Source organism: Lacerta agilis, chromosome 6 (assembly GCF_009819535.1).
Source record: "Lacerta agilis isolate rLacAgi1 chromosome 6, rLacAgi1.pri, whole genome shotgun sequence".
Lineage (NCBI taxonomy): Eukaryota > Metazoa > Chordata > Lepidosauria > Squamata > Lacertidae > Lacerta > Lacerta agilis.
The window spans coordinates 31,452,453-31,470,458 of NC_046317.1; the positions used below are offsets into that span (position 1 = coordinate 31,452,453).

The window sequence follows — 18,006 nt, forward strand, 5'->3', positions numbered from 1 at the left end:
CCAATCACAGGCTGTTCTGCAGGGTCTCCCAATACTTTAAAAAAGATTTTAGGGTCACAGGTAGAAGGAAGAATGGGCAGAATTTGCCTCCTCTTCTCTTACATCTTCTGATGCCTCCACTGGGTCAACAGTTAGTGGAATAACAGCAATAGATTTCACTTTAAAATTTCACATTTTGAACATGTGTAAGCTGCAGCAATGCATACAGTGGTACCTCGGTTTATGAACTTAATCTGTTCTGGAAGTCCGTTCTTAACCTGAAACCATTCTTAAACCAAGGCACGCTTTCCCTAATGAGGCCTCCCGCTGCTGGTGCCCTTCCACCGTTCAGATTCCGTTCTTAGACCGAGGTAAAGTTCTCAAAGCGGGACACTATTTCCGGTTTTGCAGAATTGTAAACCAAATCGTTCTTAAACTGGACTGTTCTTAAACTGAGGTACCACTGTACTGCTACTGTATAGTGACTGATTGGAAAAGTTAACAATCCACAATGCAAGTTTTTGTTACAAGTTGCATTTGTTCTTATTCTCAAATTTTGGTCCTTAATTAGTGCTGGAAAACAACTGCCATTTGGTTTTCCCTCCTGCCGTTGTAGACGTTGTGCCGACGCTGTGAACTAGCAGAGTTCTAGTGTTGTACCAGTCAGGGCTACATTTTCTTTGAAATGAACATTTTCACAGGATGGCTCTCCTGATTTCTAGGGAGACAAAGAATATTCTTTAAAATCTGTGATGGTGTGGACTGTAACTAACTTGACTGTTCAAGGTGGCTGAGGGATTTCCCCCCTCAAATATGACTGTACTTAATCTCTATGATACACACACTACTGTGCACTTGCAATCTTTTCGTATAAGGTTTCTATCTAGGAATTTAAGAATTGGTGCTACCTTATTAAATCCTATATTCAGCTTCTGTGAGTATAGTTGCCAAATTGCACAAACATGTCCTGGGAAGAGAGTAGCGAAATACTAGCATGACTGGAGCTGAGGACACCTTTGTACGTCTGCTTGCCATGACAAACTTAGGTTCTTAATATGCTTGGTGCTCTCCATTGTATGTGCAAACACCACCACCCCCCACCACCAAACTTCTGCAGGAAGTGAAACTTTTAAAAGTATTATGCTACCTAGAGTGGCTGCAGCAGAAGTGCATTAGTATACATGATGGGGAACAATATGCATAGTAAAAGTTCACGGACTTTGTTGTTGAAAATGCACGTGCCTAAGTGATGTGAATGACTAACAGATATTTCAGATGTTAAAAGTTTTCTTTGGTCTTTTCAGTGTGACATCTGAAAGAAAGTATATTCTCCAGGGTATTCTGCATTCATATCGTGGGTGCACTACACCCCACACCAGATGATGTTAAATTCATGCTTAGCATCATAATTTCTAAGATGAAAAGCACTGACTTGTGCCTTTGTATTATTTGTACACAGATGGTGTTCTGTGAAGCATTCAGCAAGCAAGCAAACCACATCTGTCAAAACACTCTCCATCAATTCCAGCATCTTGTGCTGAGTAGCAATTGAAAGGTTGTCAGTTTAGATCAATGATTCTCATACCGTGTTGGGTTGACTGGTCATTTGTACGGACTGAAAAGCCCAACTAGCTCAGGAGCTGCAGGTAGCTCATTTGAGCAGTTCAGGAGCCGTTTCTTGGCTGATCGAGGAAGTGAATGATGAAGTCCACTGTAAGACTATTTTGTAGGAACAGTCTCTTGAATCTCATTTCCTCCCACTTTCAGTCACATGCAAGGAGTGACGCATGCTGGAACTCCTCCCCAGAGGAGGAGGGGAAAGTAATGGTAGGGCTATGATAATCCCTTGGGGCCTTTAAACTGGCCTGTAAGAGGAAGTGAAGAAGCAGTGGTAGTTATGGAAGAGGACTGATTGGTTGGAAGGGAAAAACAGTAGAGCAAAGGGAGAATTAGAAATGCTGTGATGGGGACAAAGTGAAATATGTCCTACTGTGGGACAGCACTGCTTAGCACTGTAGCATCTCTGTAGTTCTAAAGTTTTGTTTGTTTTTCTTCTTTGGAGACTGAGAGCACACCTGAGGTCCATGTATTTCTGCTATCTATCTACATATCTTGTTGCTTAAAGCAACACTGAATATTGACAGCCATCTTTGTTTTGATACGCACAACCATTTGGCATGAAAAGTGAAAGCTACTTTAAAGATAATCTTGTCAAGCTGCTACTCTGATGAAGAGTGACAGACTCTGCATCATTTTGGCAGACAGGTCAAGTTTTCTTTGTGGAAGTGACAGTTTTCCTTTTTTTCAACTAATGAAAAGTCTACAAAATGCGTCTTCCCTGAGCCAAATGTATTTTAAAGAGAGAGTGCACCGAATATGAAACATAAAATGCATGCCTTTACATGTTGGCACCATGGTGTGCATCCACAGAAAACCTGTGTGCTGTTGAAAAGTTTAATAGGAATACAAACTTGAATGTCTTTCAACAGTGGGATGTTAGGAAGATTTCAGTGGCTTTGCAGGCGTATACACCAAAAGAAGTGTTTTAAGATCAGAGTGACAATTTCTTATAAGCTGGATGTTTTTGGCAATTTGTGAAAACTAGCTTTTCAGGAATAGCAGTAGTTGCATTTGAGTCCATTGGATGTATAGCTGTTAGATTATTACGACACTGTCAGGGAACAGGATTCTCTAAGTAAAAGTTGCTGATACTACTCCCTAGCCCTTGGGCTAAGGTTAAATAAATAAGTGATGGGAAAGGACATTTGAAAATTGACTCTTAGTACACTGTGATATCCATCAGAATAAGTTCAGGCATCATCTCAGTTACTGAATTCTATATCAACTAGCTAAGAATGAAGTTGAGAGCTATAATAAATAACAATACATAGTATTTAGAATGTTCACAACACTTCACACACACTTTTCAGCAGCCCTGTAAATTGTTGTCCATATATTATGTTCCCATATTGAAGGCTGGAGGAGAAGTGAATCTCAAAGGTTTGAACATTGATTTAACTGGCTAACATAAAAATGTAGAGTTTGGATTGGATGCAGGGCTTCTAAAAGTAATTTGCAAAAGAACTTGCATGTGTACTTGTTTTTTCAGAATTTTATGCACAAGCTTCTTAGTATTCTAGGAGGAAAATGCTAAGAAGGGGCTACAAAGACTTAATAATTTTTCAGGAAGAGATTAAGTCTTCTTAATGCCTAAACACATCATAGCATAGTTGCATTCTGCTAATAGATGTTCAGAGCATACACCTTACATATTTATCCTTCATGCTTATGCATTTTACAGGTTATTAATAGCCTCTAGTATATAATACTAAAAATGTCAGTGCCTCTCCAATGTCTTCAAAATAATTTCATTATTATGTTAATATGAAGCCCTCTGTGGATAATGTTTTGTCAATCTTTTTTTAAAAGGGACTGTATGTTACACTATAAAAATTATATGCTTAACTCTTTCTAGTTGTTAAGTAATTACCATGACCAGCTCCATGAACTTTGAAGATAACTTTCAAATTGTTTTGCCTAAGATTTACCCCCATTTTTGTTTTAAAATCATGGAGTTGGAACGGACCATAAGGGTCTTCTAGTCCAACCCCATGCAATGCAGGAATCTTTTGCCCAACACGGGACTTGAACCCATGAACTTGAGTTAGGGTCACCATATGTCCAGAATTTCCCAGACATAAACAAGATTTGGCTGTCGGAAATAGTGTCGGGGCAGAAATCACTGAAATGTCTGGGGGGAAAGCTCAACAACTTTGAGCAGAACTGAAAAAAGCTCAAGAACTTTGCTCCCCCACCCCAAGGCAACCCTACTTGAGTTTAAGAGTCTCATGCTCTACTGATTGAGCTGCCCCACAGGCACCAAGACTTCACAAGTTTCTGAGTCACTCTGTAGCCTTCTCTGTCCAGAAAATGCATGGCCATCTTTTTTCTCTCTGATAAAGTGAAACCAATCTGACTGGCAAAATGTCCAGTTTTGAGCTTGAGAGGCGATGTGTGTAGAGATATGTAGGGACCTTTCATTTTGATTGACATGTATAGCGTTAATCACTGTGAATTATTTTCCCAGGGTACTCAAATCACAGTTAGAACTGATGTTTCATTGTCACATAGTATGCTTGGGAAAGAACAGCAGCATTTTTAAAATTCAGCCTGCAATTCAGTGCACACTTTCTTGAGAATAAGACCCATTGAATTTAGTGAGACTGACTTTAGAGTAAACACGCGGAAGACAGCACTCTTATTCTCTCTGATCATAGTAAAATGTGCTTTGCTGAGATATGTTTGAAAATATACATCCCATTCATTCTTTAAAACTGCATAGTCCAATCCATAGATCTTCAGGCATAATCATAATTGTAGTCTCCTCCTTCTTCATACTACTAAATGCATGTTTGAAGAAGGTCCACCTCCTTTCCTTTCACAAGCAAGTAGCATTCAGCTATCATAACTTGGTACAGCAGTATTTTGTATTCTTGTGAGTCATGTGTACTCTCATAGCCTGTTTCCTGATGGAGAAAACCCACATTAAATTTAAGCTAAGCTTAAATACAGCGATCCTTTCAGCTTTTCTTTAATTTTAGACAGCTAACTGCACTTTTCCTATTCTTTTTTCAGTGTCTCTACAGGGCTTTATCAGAGATTTTGTTCACATATATCACATGTATCTGTGACAAGTTTCAGCAAATTCAGTAATATACATATAGTGACAGAGATTGCAATCCTATCCCCACCTACCTGGGAGAAATCCCCATTAAAGACCGTGGGGCATACTTCCAATACTGAGAGGATGCACGAGATCATGAAATTAAAATCAAGGAATTTGATCTCAGTGTTTTGTCAGTCACATTTTGATGCAACACACACAGTTTATTTGTCAATAACATGAATAATGCTTTGGAAAATACTTAAAAAGAATTAAGGCACAATAAGCGCTATGGTTATCATCACTACTTTGCTTTGAGTTTTCACCTCCTTAAAATAAATTTGCCAAACCTTTGTTTCTCACAGCCTGATTCCTCTGCAAGACGTTCTGCGATATAAACGTTACATGAGAGGTGGACTAAAGCTACCACCTTTAGGATCTGATAGGGGTGTGAAGCAGACAGCTTTGACTAAGATGGAACAGCATGCCGGGTTCAAAACGTATGCATCTGGTATCCCAGTAAGTGTGCTATTTATATATTAATTTGGAAGCTAGGGTTGTGCATCAGATTTCCCCTAGGCAAACTGGGCATATTCAGCAGGATTTAGGTGTTGCCTGAGTTGGGTTGAGATAGTTACAGATCGCTGCAGGTCGGGTTGGGTGGCCCAAAGTGATCCAGGACTGTCAGGCATCAAGCAGAAAGGAGAGGCAGGCATCGTGTTGGAAAACCCCATTGAAAGTCTGAGACATACCTGGCCAAAAACTGCATTGTCCCAGGAGAAGGTAGGAGCCCAATGATGCCCCACTTTCCTGCTTGCTTGATGCCCCTTGCCTGAAGCACCATCCTGCAGGATTATTGTAGAGGCATCAATCTTGCTGCTGCAGGAAAGCCACTTGCAAAGCAGCAACCCACAGACTTGCACCCCCTTAGTTGTGAGTGGGGAGAAGGAGAGGCAATGCCTCCTTCCCTCATGCTCCCTGCCTGCTGTATGTTTAATTGGGGTTTTAAACAATTAATTAAGCATTATCCCTCCCCCTGAACTAATTTGGAACCACGTCCAGGCTGGGCAGATGGTGCCCAGCTTGGCCTGGTTTGGGTTGGCCTGACAGACACCCTTTTCCTTCTCTATCAGGGCCATGAGTTGCATACAGCTCTATCAAAAACTATAGGAGAGAATCTGCATTTTACATATAGCAGCAAGAATCATTCTGTGGATCCAAGGAAAGAATCATTCTGTGGATCCAAGAAAAATCAGTAGAACCCTGGAAAATGTGTCCATATTTGGTTATAAGGAATTTACACTTGTTGAAGCAGCTTTGTACAAATCTATTAGAAATGTGCTCCAAATGACACTTTTTGGGCAACATTGTATCTGGCATATGATGTTATTTTTACCAGTACAGAAGCAAGGCAGTGAGAACCCTAGAACAGTGCTCTTCAACCTTGGGTCCCCAGATGTTGTTGGACTCCAATACCCATAATCCTCAGCTTAGCCAATGGTCAGGGATGATTGGAGTTGTAGTCCACCAACATCTGGGGACCCAAGGTTGAAGAACGCTGCCCTAGAAGATTCAAATTAAGTACAAATTTCACCATGACAATGGGATTGCTATGTGGGAGATCCCAAGAATGACCTCAAAAAGCAGTAACCAGTTTGACAACATCTTCCCAATCCCACACTTTTGCAACATATACCACTTGTGGGATTACCGGTACCTTTCACCCAAAAAACTCAAGTGCAGGGGGTACCAAGTTACCACCTCAGAAGCAAGTAAAGGTAAATATGGCTATGAATACTTGTAGGGTTGAGAGCCTTGTGGATTCCAAATGCCCTGACCAGGTATAGTTCTGATTGAACTGAATTCTCAGACACTTAAAATTCTTAATCTGTTCCATATTTATACAGTCTATTTCCACTTATGTAGGTGTGAACTTTTAGCAGGCAAACCATCTTGGTTTCAGGATAGCCCAAGCTAAGGAATTCCTTTTCACAAAATAATTCAAGGTCTCTGAGAAAATGTCTCATAAAACTTGTGGCCAAGAATTGTAGGAGAAAAGTGCTGAGGCCCTTGAAGATCTGGGGCAGTGTTATTTATATGAAAATTGAAGGGGGGGAAAGTGAGGGAGGCTAACAGACATCCCTGTCTTGCATCCCTTGAAGTTGGGATCACATTGTTGAGGTCACCATTAAAGCCAGCTCACCAATCTGAAAATAAAGTTTTAATTAAAATCCATATTTTCTTGTCAGTACTTGTAGTGAGCAATTAAAGCCCAAGTCCCTCTCTGTTTATCAAACCCAAGGCCAAGGCCAAGGATAATGTTAGTATGTTTGAAGGAAGCAAGTTGTGTGGGTGGAGCTTGTAGTATAATGCTGGTCTTGCAGGTAAGCATATCTGTGACACTGCTCACATTTTTCGTCAAGATTCTTTGGTGTAAGGAAATATACATTTCTAGTTAATCTTATATGGTTGATCATTTCATGTTTTTCAGATATGATTAAATATGTTGCATAATGCATCTAAATACTCTGCGAAGGATTTTCTGCAGAATTTGCTGGTCTGTAGACTGCAGTTTGCTTAGTAGTCAATAGGGCTTCCTGAAAAAATATATTTAAATTACTTATAAAAAATAATAATAGACAAAATGAGAGTTTTGAACTACCAGATGCAATCATACAAAGTCGATTAAAAAAAGCATATACAAGCATTTTATATTATTTTCTTAAATCTTAATTCTTTCCTTTTATTTGCTTTTTCAAAACAAATACTAGCAGTCTGTTTGGAGAAACTAGCAGAACGAATTTCAACATTGATATGTCTAAATTACATCCAAAAAAATAAGAGCAAATATTATTAAAGCAATGTGGCAGCAATCTGTGTTAGAGTGGATGTAACAAAAGAAAATGGCTTGTTCCATCGCTAGGAATTGCAATGATATATTTTAAATTGACATGAAATGGTTTCTGATAGGGTGGGCAACATCTGCTTCCACTTTGTGTGATGGTGGCCTGTGGCTCCAATATGCAGGCATCATTACGTGAGCATACAATTCAGAAGTATACCTCTCCATAACTCAGTTAGGAATTTGCTCTCCAACCCCCACCCCCCATCTTTCCTTAAGCACTAAGCTACTGAGGAAGACAGTTTCCTCTTATTAAAAGCTTGTCCTAGTAGAAATCTCACAATCAAATTTGCACAGTTGTGTCATGGGGTGCTGCAGGGTGGTATTCTATCTTCCAATGTTTAACATCTACATGAAGTCAGTCATTAGGGAATTTGGGGGCCAGGTGTCACCACACTCAGCTCTATTTCTGTATAACATCTGGATCAGGAGAGACTGTGCAGGCCCTGGACCCCATGGGGTCTGGATGCAGTGGTGGACTGGATGAGGGGAAATAAGCTGATCTTCATCCTTGGGATTTTTGGGTGAGTGATTCTTGTGCCAGAGAAATTGATCAGTCATCTGATCAGTCCGAAGGAGCTAGTTCAGAGCTTTAGGGTTGTCGTATATCCAGATTTGTCACTAGCCTTGGGGGCTAGAAGTTGCTTTTACGGGCTTCAGCTGGTAAGACAAATGCCAACATTATTGGACAGGTTAGCTTGACCACAGATGCTTTGGACTACAACTCACATAATCCTTTAATATTGGCTATACTGGCTAGGGCTGATGGGACTTGTAGTTCACAACACATGGTGGGCACCAGGGTACAGTTTTGTTTTGTTTTTGCAGCTATGCCTTGTTAAATTCTGGGTCTGCCTTTCTACTGTTTCATGAAGTTGCCACTCTGACGGAGTATTTGTATATTTAAAAAACCACCTTGCTTCTGCTCATGGATTTGTCTCACTGGATTGAGACAAAACATTTCTTGTGAATTTAACTTTCATAGGTATAACCAAATCCTCTCAATGGTCTAGGACCGGCACATTGTATTTGGTCATACAGATTTCATAGTAGGTGAATGCAAGTTGAATTCCAGTAAATATCCATGCAGTACATAATAGCTGCAAGAGTCTGCATTAGCTCAAATAAGAGATTAATTTAATGATAATGAAATCCATTGATCATTAATCTAACAATCAAGGGAACTGAAACTATTTCCTACTCACAAACTGCAACAACAACAACAATAACAATTTATTATTTATACCCCACCCATCTGGCTGGGTTTCCCCAGCCACTCTGGGCGGCTTCCAACAAAATATTAAAATACAACAGTCCTTCAGATATTAAAAGCTTCCCTAAACAGGGCAGCCTTCAGATGTCTCCTAAAAGTCTGGTAGTTGTTTTTTTCCCTTGACATCTGGTGGGAGAGTGTTCCACAGGGCGGGTGCCATTACCGAGAAGGCCCTCTGCCTGGTTCCCTGTAACTTCACTTCTCGCAATGAGGGAACCACCAGAATGCCCTCAGCTCTGGACCTCATTGTCCGGGCAGAATGATGGGGGTGGGGACTCTCCTTCAGGTATCATAGACCAAGGCCATTTATGGCTTTAAAGGTCAGCACCAACCCTTTGAAATGTGCTCGGAAACGTACTGGGAGCCAATGTTGGTCTTTCAATGTTGGTGTTATGTGGTCTCGGCGGCCGCTCCCAGTCACCGGTCTAGCTGCCGCATTCTGGATTACTTGTAGTTTCCGAGTCACCTTCAAAGGTAGCCCCACATAGAGTGCATTGCAGTAGTCCAAGCGGGAGATAACTAGAGCATGCACCACTCTGATGAGACAGTCTGCGGGCAGGTAGGGTCTCAGCCTGCGTACCAGATGGGGCTGGTAAATAGCTGCCCTGGACACAGAATTGACCTGCACTTCCATGGACACCTGCAAGTCCAAAATTATTCCCAGGCTGCACACCTGGTATTTCAGGGGCACAGTTACCCCATTCAGGACCATGGAGTCCTCCACATCTGCCAGCCTCCTGTCCCCCCAAAACAGTACATATGTCTTGTCAGGATTCAACCTCAATCCGTTAACCGCCATCCATCCTCCAACCGCCTCCAGGCACTCACACAGGACGTTCACCGCCTTCACTGGTTCTGATTTGAAAGAGAGGTAGAGCTGGGTATCATCCGCATACTGATGAACACCCAGCCCAAACCCCCTGATGATCTCTCCCAGCAGCTTCATGTAGATGTTGAAAAGCATGGGAGAGAGGATGGAACCCTGAGGCACCCCACAAGTGAGAGCCCAGGGGTCTGAACACTCATCCCCCACCACCACTTTCTGAACATGGATCTGGGTTTAACTAGAGCTCACTTGCACCTTTGTGCTCATAAGCAGAGGACTTCAGTTTAGTCACCACTGTAGTCATTTAAAAATGCCCTAAGAATAGCATATGATTCTGCTCAAACTGAGAATTTTCCTTGTTTGTTTGCACAGATAAAGCTAAGGTGCCCTTGCCAGCTACAAGCTGCAGAGAAATGCATCTTAGTGTAACAGATGATGAGTGAAAGGGTTGTTTAGTTTAAAAGCTGGAATTTATTCAAGGAGCATAGAGATGTGAGGTTGGAACAAGTATTCACTCATCCATACAAACAGTGATGTTGCCTAGAGAGACAAATAATTTCTGAAGGAAGGGTTGAAAAGAAGAATTAGCATTTTTTTTACCGCATCATTAAATGGATAGCAATAAAGTTAGTAAAAAATATATAGCCAAATGAGTGTTGCTGATGGGAAGATTTTTGGAATATTGCTATAGCAATATCTCTGACAGATGAAATGTTGATTTTAACAGATTAAAGAAGTGAAAGATCTTAAGGAGCTACATTTATATTTGAGAAGATTAAAATATCCCATTATCTCGAAATTACTCAGATTGGAAGAAAAGAAAAAAATGAAAGAAAAGAAAAAAATGAAAGAAAAGAAATCCAAAAGGTCACCAAAGAAGGGTTAGTAACTTAAGTATTTTTAATAGCATGTGAAGGAAGGATATTTTAGGAGATGGTTATGACATTTCTTTACTGCATACAGACCTATGGATATCCATACACTTTGATTTCTGACTATTATATTTAGTATTTATCTACTTTCATCTCAAAATGTACTTACTTGATTTTAGCGCTGATCTGTTCATGCTATTAGTTAGTGTTTCATCTTTCAATGTTATGGACAAATATTTACACAGTATGTTTTTTTCCATTTTGTAGTCAGGAAGCAAGTCTGTGGGCAGGTTTGCAATGCAATGACTAGAAATGTGCCATTTGATTTACAAAAATCTGCAGAATCTGAATGTTTGTGTCAACCCTCTCTGCAGTATTCAGGGAGGGATTTGTTAACACATGGGTGCATTTCCTTAATAAAATGACAAGGACCTCTGCTAATTTCTTGAAAGTCGGCTTTGACATTGACGTATGAGACGGAAAACGTTTATTCATCCGTCATCGTCAGTGTCATTCACGTGGTGGCCGATTATTAACCATGTATGTCCTAGAGTTCCTCATTTGGCATATTCTTTGCACAACTGTATAGACTACAGGCCTCTGACGAAATGTTTGCAAGGTGGTGGGCATCTAGTCTGTACACAGAAACGTGTGATTTCACTGACTAGGGAGCACATGGTATTCCACACATAGCTAGCATGATAAGACTATTGTCTTGGACCAATCATGTCTGGTGTGAATGTGCTGTGTGATCTCAGAGCTCCAAGCTCTTATCACCACCCTCTTGATCACAGCTATAAATACACTCATTGGTGGCTATTTTTCTGCATTTGTTTGTTTCTTTGAAAGCATCCATCAACAGTGTTGTGGCAGGTAGTGTAATGCTGGTCCTCAAATCGTTTCTCTCCCCATCCCTCCTCCCTTGCAAGCATACTGTGGGCATATAAGCATTGCAGTTTTACAAATAGCACCCAACTAGACTGAAATGTGCCTTACGTTGATTCAGAATGAGTCACAGTTTCTTCTCTGATGGAAGAAAAGTTGTGTGATCTCTACCACACAACTTCTTTCCCCATCGTCCTCCATTGCAAAGAATTAGTGGACACTGACACGTTGCAGTTTTATTATACACAGCAACGAACAGAGCTTTAGTCCTATGCTCGCTGTCATGAGTGTGTGCACAGTTAAGTCATACCTCCTCAGTAGTGAACAGAGACCAAGATCTCTGCTTGTTTGGCAATGCTTTCTTAGTCCAGCTTTAAAAAACAGCCACATATAAAGTGAGTGGGTTACTGGAAACTCAGATTTTGTAGGCATGAAAGTGGCATTGTTGAGGCCACTGGAGCTGTTAAGTTAGCTTTTACTGAAAACATGGAGGGACCAAGAATAAAATAGCTCCGGGGTCCTTGCCATAAGTAAAATGCAAGTCCATCTACCCTGATCTGTAAGCTGAAGCTGTCTCAACATATGAAAATTGAAAGTGAAATATGTTTGTTTTTGTTTTTGTTTTAAAAACCAGCTATGGAAAGTTGTCATTCTCAAGATTTCAGAACATTTTTGTCAGGATACTGTGGCCTCTTGAGGCCTTCAGACCACCATGTGCTGGCCATCTCAGATTTAATGGATTCAGCAAATTTGAGTAGACAAAAATGTCATTAGTATTATATAGAACCATTTCTACATAGCTGTTTTCATTTATTTTTATTAACATTTCAGTGCATAAAGATTTTTACTGATGTGCAATGTGGGTTTCATTATTAATCTTTTATGTTGTGTTAATGAAGAGGAAATTCTATGCATACAAATGTGCTTAAGTACTCTGCTTAGCAGGGTCTGACTGGTGGTTGAAGGATTTCTGGGGCATGGGGAGAAGTTATAGTTACATTTTCAGATTCATTGACACTGATTTTCATTATTTTTAATGACAGCTTCTCAGGTCACCTTCTGAAAGCATATATTGTGTGGTTTATTGTGGCATGGTTCATTGCGGCATGTGAAAACACTGTATTGTGACAACCCCCCAACAATCACTCAATAAAGTATGTAGCTAAAAACATAACTGTTGCAAACACTGTCTAGCAAGGGCATTGGTATTTCTAATTGTGTTATTTTTGGTGACATTTCAGGGGGGCTTTTTTATTTTCTTACAGATTGGTTTATGGCTTACCTTTCCTACTCACATTAGAATTCTTTCTACTTCCCTCAATAACTTTGATGATCCCCAGTGGAGTGGCTTATCTTTAACAGTGTTTTCGTTATCTGCCACACTGCCTTTCCAGTGGCAAGTTTTAGATAATGGCCTGTTTAAATTTAACATCTCAAATCCTTCTCTTTTGAGAAATATTCCAGTTTGATTCAGTTACCTTGGCGAGCTGTTTCGACTTAAATTTATTTAAACCTAAGAGAACATGGTAGGGAGCATCAGTGAGCTTGCAGTCTAAAGTCAGGCCAGTGTAGCTGACAGGAGGTGGTATGAAAAAAGGAAAGTTGTGTTGTTTCTGGAAAGGTACGGTTGAGGAAGAATGTTTTGAAGAAGGATTTGAAGCCATTCTGAGTGTAGTTTGACAGAGGTATAGATCGTTCCAGTTGCAGAGAGTGGCACAGAAATGGTACAGAAACAAAAAATGGAAGCAGGTCATTAACGAAGGCCAATAGCAGATGGGTTCAGGTGAAGAGAGGGAATGGGGATAACATTGGTACTGTTCGATACAGAGACAAGATGAAGGTTGAGTAAGTTAAAAAAAAAAAAAAAAACATTATCAGCAAGATATTGTGCGAGTGGCAGAAAATGACTTGGAGCCAGCAATGCCGGATAGTTGTGACTTGGAAATAAGTGAACATGGTTCTTCTTCTGGTGTTCTACACAAGTCAGACCCATCTCACAGGTCACTTGTGAGAGAATTGATATCCGGAGTAATATTCCCAATAATAGAAACACTGCATGCTTCCAGGTTTTGTGAAGAAATATACCACCACCACCCCCGCTCCAAATTTTCTTGCCTGTTGTTGCTGTTGTCACCTTGGGATTGAATTTTTTTTTAAAAAAACCCTGACCTATTAACACTGATTTATTCTAATTCCTATTTTATTCCTTGATTTCAATGAGAAATTAGGGTTTGTTTTCTATTTTTCTGCTAAAAACCTCACAGTTCTAACACATAGCATATACATATTTTATGTATTGCATTTACAATATTATATGCATATTATATGTACATACAGTCCCGCTTTTTTTAACTAACAGACATATAAACAGATACATACAATGCATGAAATAGTATAAAATGTTTATGTACTAATACTTATAAAATCATGCTGCGGAAATATACCGTATTGACCCGAATATAAGCTGCATCTGCAGATAAGCCGCACCTTTAAAATTTGGCGGCTTGGGGGAGGCTTGGAATCTGCAGATGAGATGGGCACCATTGCCCCAAGCTCTCAGGCTGCTTCTTGGTGGAGTGGGGGGAGCCGCACCACTCTGCCAGTGGCATAAGGTCGTGAATATACCTTAAGCCACACTTTAACCTTTCACGATCGGAATTTGGACAAAAAAAGTGCAGCTTATATTCGGGCCAGTATGGTAGTATAGCATGGGAACTATTTGTTAAAAATGTTTTGTGTATAATTTTGTGTGCGCGCACACACACACATGCATATATATATATATATTCACAAGCAACTTGGTGTTCAGCACAAAAGCGGATCTGATGTGAGGAAAGCTTGATTGGGTCAGAACCACCAAGTTCAAACAGCTTCCTCTCCATCTCTGATGTTGTTTCTTGCCTGCTCCTCACAATGACATTGCAACTTCCTGAGCTGAGAGGAAGAAGTGGCAGCAGCTATTCCCTCACCAGAAAATGCATGCATTGCCATTGGCATTTCAAATTTGTCATGTCGGCTGGTTTCCACTAGCCTGGAAATCAGTGAAGACATTGCCTTCTAGTTGTGTGTCACAGAAGCTAGAACCATCTCAGAGGTCACCAGTAAAAAGATTCATATCTAGTGTGATATGCACAATAGACTTAATGCCCTGTGCTTCAGCATTACTATTCACCAACAGAGATGACATTATTCACTGACCTGCACTTTCTTATACATGCCTATTCATCATTAGGCTAGCCTAACTTGCAGAAGCCTTGTATCTTGGGAACACGGGTAAATAGGATCTAAAACTTCTTCTAAAGTACTTTCAGTTAAATGGCATAATGCTATGGGCTTCCTTGATTTGCACTATACTTGATTTAGATTGTTTCCTAATGGGTTATCCATTTCAGTATAGCATATGCTTATAGAAAAGCACCTTCATTAATTACAAGACACTTTTGGGGAAACAATAGATTTGTAACTCTCCCACTCCCTTCACAAACTTGTTTTATTAATGTATTATATTTAAGCTGGTTAGCATTTGCATGTCAGTTTCCGCCAGTCATTGTAAATTTGATTATGAATGATTGGGTGAGAAGTCATAGGTAGGTGAATTGACAGGAAACCAGATGTGACCAACCAAATAATAAATTGCTTGCTTTTGATAAGGGCCAGTATCCAAAGAATTATCCACCCCAGTTCCCTAAGCTCAAAGAGGCTTGGCCTTATGCACATTCTTAAATTGGAACTCTTCACAAATGAATCACTATTATTAATTCTACCAGCAGTATAAGTATGCTGGGAGGCCAATATGTATGTGTTAGCTTAGTTCCCCCCCACCCCACCCCAGCAAGGAAGCCATGTAATAGATTGCACAATACTTAAAGGGTTATTATAACAAAGCTGGTAGGAAGAAGTGTAGAGATGTATGCCAGTGGGTTATACTGTACCACACATCTTGGATAAAAGTGGTCATTCTGTCTCTTCCTGGCATGCTGTTCACAATTTTACCAGAACAGACCTTGTTTTGTATTTTAAAAAGCAGGTGGCTGAGACCGGAAGTATTTCTTTATTATTATTATTATTATTATTATTATTATTATTATTATTATTATTACCCATGTGGTAATAATAATTATTATTATTACCCAAACTCCACAGGCAAAGGAAGCAGGGTTTGCAAGAGCTGCCCAATCAGCTGATTGGTAGACCCAGCAAATCCTGCTTTTAGCAGGGTTTGGCTCCATTTGGGAGCTCTTACACCAGATTTTAAAGCCGCTGATTACAAACCCTGCTTGCCAAGTAACAATTGGGAACGCACTTTAAGGCTCTCAGTTGTTCCTTTTCAGCTAAATCTTTGTCTTTCCCACGCCTGATGTCAACATTTTGTGGGGCAGGTGAATGTGGCTCGGGGGAAACCACCTTGTGAGCCAATTTAGGAACCTTGCTGGGCCTAATAAAGCACACAGGCTGGAGGTACCCTTGCCGCAGATATAAAAAGAACAGAATGAGCAGAAATATTAAGTTACAGTTGAGAAAAGCGAAATGAAATTTAGCGTGCTCGTTTTCCTTATTTGAGTGTTTGGTCTTTGGCAGTGGTATACCAATGTAATATCAGATTTGGCTTACCATCAAGTGGAACAATTTCCCAGACTAGCAACTTTGCAGGGGTGTTTTCAGCACAGTCTGCTCCCAATCATCCCTCCCTTATCCATTCTTGCTGTTGCCATTCCGAAACAGCCCCCTCCTTTTTCATTTTCACCCCACTGTGTCTTTACTAGGCTGTAAATCTGTCACCTCTGTATATTGTACCCCATGTTGAATGAAAGTCTTATTTAATGGGGGGGGGAGAGAGAGAATATATCTTCTGTTACTGCTTCCCCCCTCTCTTGAGCTTGCAACTTTCTCATACATATTTGGACCTAGCAAATGAAGAACTGAGGGATGTGCGGCAGCTGCTGGCTAAAATGAGTGGAAGAAACATTTCAATCTATGGCAAAGTTGGAGAAGATGAAAAAAGCACCATCATATTCTAGGATAAGCTGTTGTCAAGGGTTAGTGGGGATATAAGGTAGGCCTTGCAGGGCAGAGCTGGTTTGGACAAGCAAAGAACTAGTGCAGGGTTTCCCAAACTTGGTTCTCCAGCTGTTTTGGGACTACAATTCCCATCATCTCTGACCAATGTTCCTGCTGCTAAGGATGATGGGAGTCATAGTCCAAAACCAGCTGGAGACCCAAGTTTGAGAAACCCAGAACTAGTGCAAGGATAGCCATTGATCCAGGGTTCCATCTTTGCTAGCCTCATAAGTATGTCCCTGAAGCAGTCAGAAGGATTTTGTAGACTTTCCATTATTTGGTTCTTTGGATGGGATTTGCTTCTTTATTTTAAAATGTTATTTTGTGACTTTGTTAATGAAAACTTTCATACATTGAAAATATTTGGAGAAATACTAATGTAACTGTTGAACTGTTTTATGTTCAGAGCTCTTGGGCTGGAAGGAACCTGAAGTGAAAGCTGATGAGATGGCGATGAAATTCAGGCTTTCCATACGTAGAATGCATTTTTATTCATTGCATGATGAGCTGCAGTTGTGTCGAGAGAGAGACAAAGAAATTTTTGACGCTGTACATGACTTGCGTTACTTCATGCAGCCTATAACTCCAACTAAGCCTATTCATGAGCCAGTGAGCATAGATAAGAGGACCTTTGCTAAAGCATTTGGAGCTGTCAGACTTCGCCCCTTGTGTGCTATTGATAAAGCATACTTGGAAAGTCAAAAGTTGGATGCTGAGCTTAAAAAGGAGCGGCATGTCATGCGGATGCAGATTATTAAATGTGAAGTTACAGACTACATCCATCGTTTACAGGAAGATAAAATGGAGAAAGTTCAGATGGAAAGCGAAGAGGAAAAGCTCATGACTAAAGATACTCTGGAAGAGCAGAAGCACAAAAGATCAAAGTCAATTAATAAACTAAAGCAAAAGTATACCAATTTTGCAAACACCAGGAAGAAAAAGACATTTGAAAATACATTTGTTCAGCGCTTCAGCACTCAACATCTTTCTTTGACAAATGGCTTATTAAGACTCGATGGATGGAGGAAGAATGAAGAATCTGTGAAGGAACGAAAAGTTGTAGTTAAAGGAATTATAGAAGAACAGAAGCAGCGAAGAGAGATGTTCGAAAATTTCCGCGAGGAGAGGTAAGTTTGCTTTTCTTAATTATTCACTGCACATAAAGCTTTGAAGTTTTCACAAATTTATAGATAGTCTTGAAGGATAGTTCTTGGGGAAAACTGGAACCCCCAATAAATAAATATTTATATCCTGATTTTCTGTGTCATGTCCAAGATGCCTAAAGTGGCTACTATATATAGATTGATATAGATATAGATATATAGATATATATATTCCAGTTGCAATATTACAAGAGAGAAGCACAGACAACAATCAAACTTTTAAAAGGGAAGAATTTATTTAAAACCAAGGGGCTAGTGATTCACAGGCTAGCCAGTGAATTTTCACTTGATCTTTCACTTCATCAAATGCAATTGAGGTCATATTAATCTCCAGGGATAAGGGAGTTCCACAGCTTCATCTATGGGACGTGATGAAGAGACATGA

At 40.1% G+C, this 18,006-nt stretch overlaps 1 protein-coding gene across 1 annotated transcript in view; it reads left to right on the forward strand.

Moving 5' to 3' along the window:
• LRRIQ3 (leucine rich repeats and IQ motif containing 3) overlaps positions 1-18,006 on the forward strand; it is a 46,581-nt gene that overhangs the window by 17,431 nt on the left and 11,144 nt on the right. The window contains exons 5-7 of the mRNA XM_033151808.1: positions 5,008-5,161; positions 10,371-10,524; positions 16,865-17,585. Coding sequence (XP_033007699.1) covers positions 5,008-5,161; positions 10,371-10,524; positions 16,865-17,585 — 1,029 coding nt within the window. The remainder of the gene's footprint in view (positions 1-5,007; positions 5,162-10,370; positions 10,525-16,864; positions 17,586-18,006) is intronic.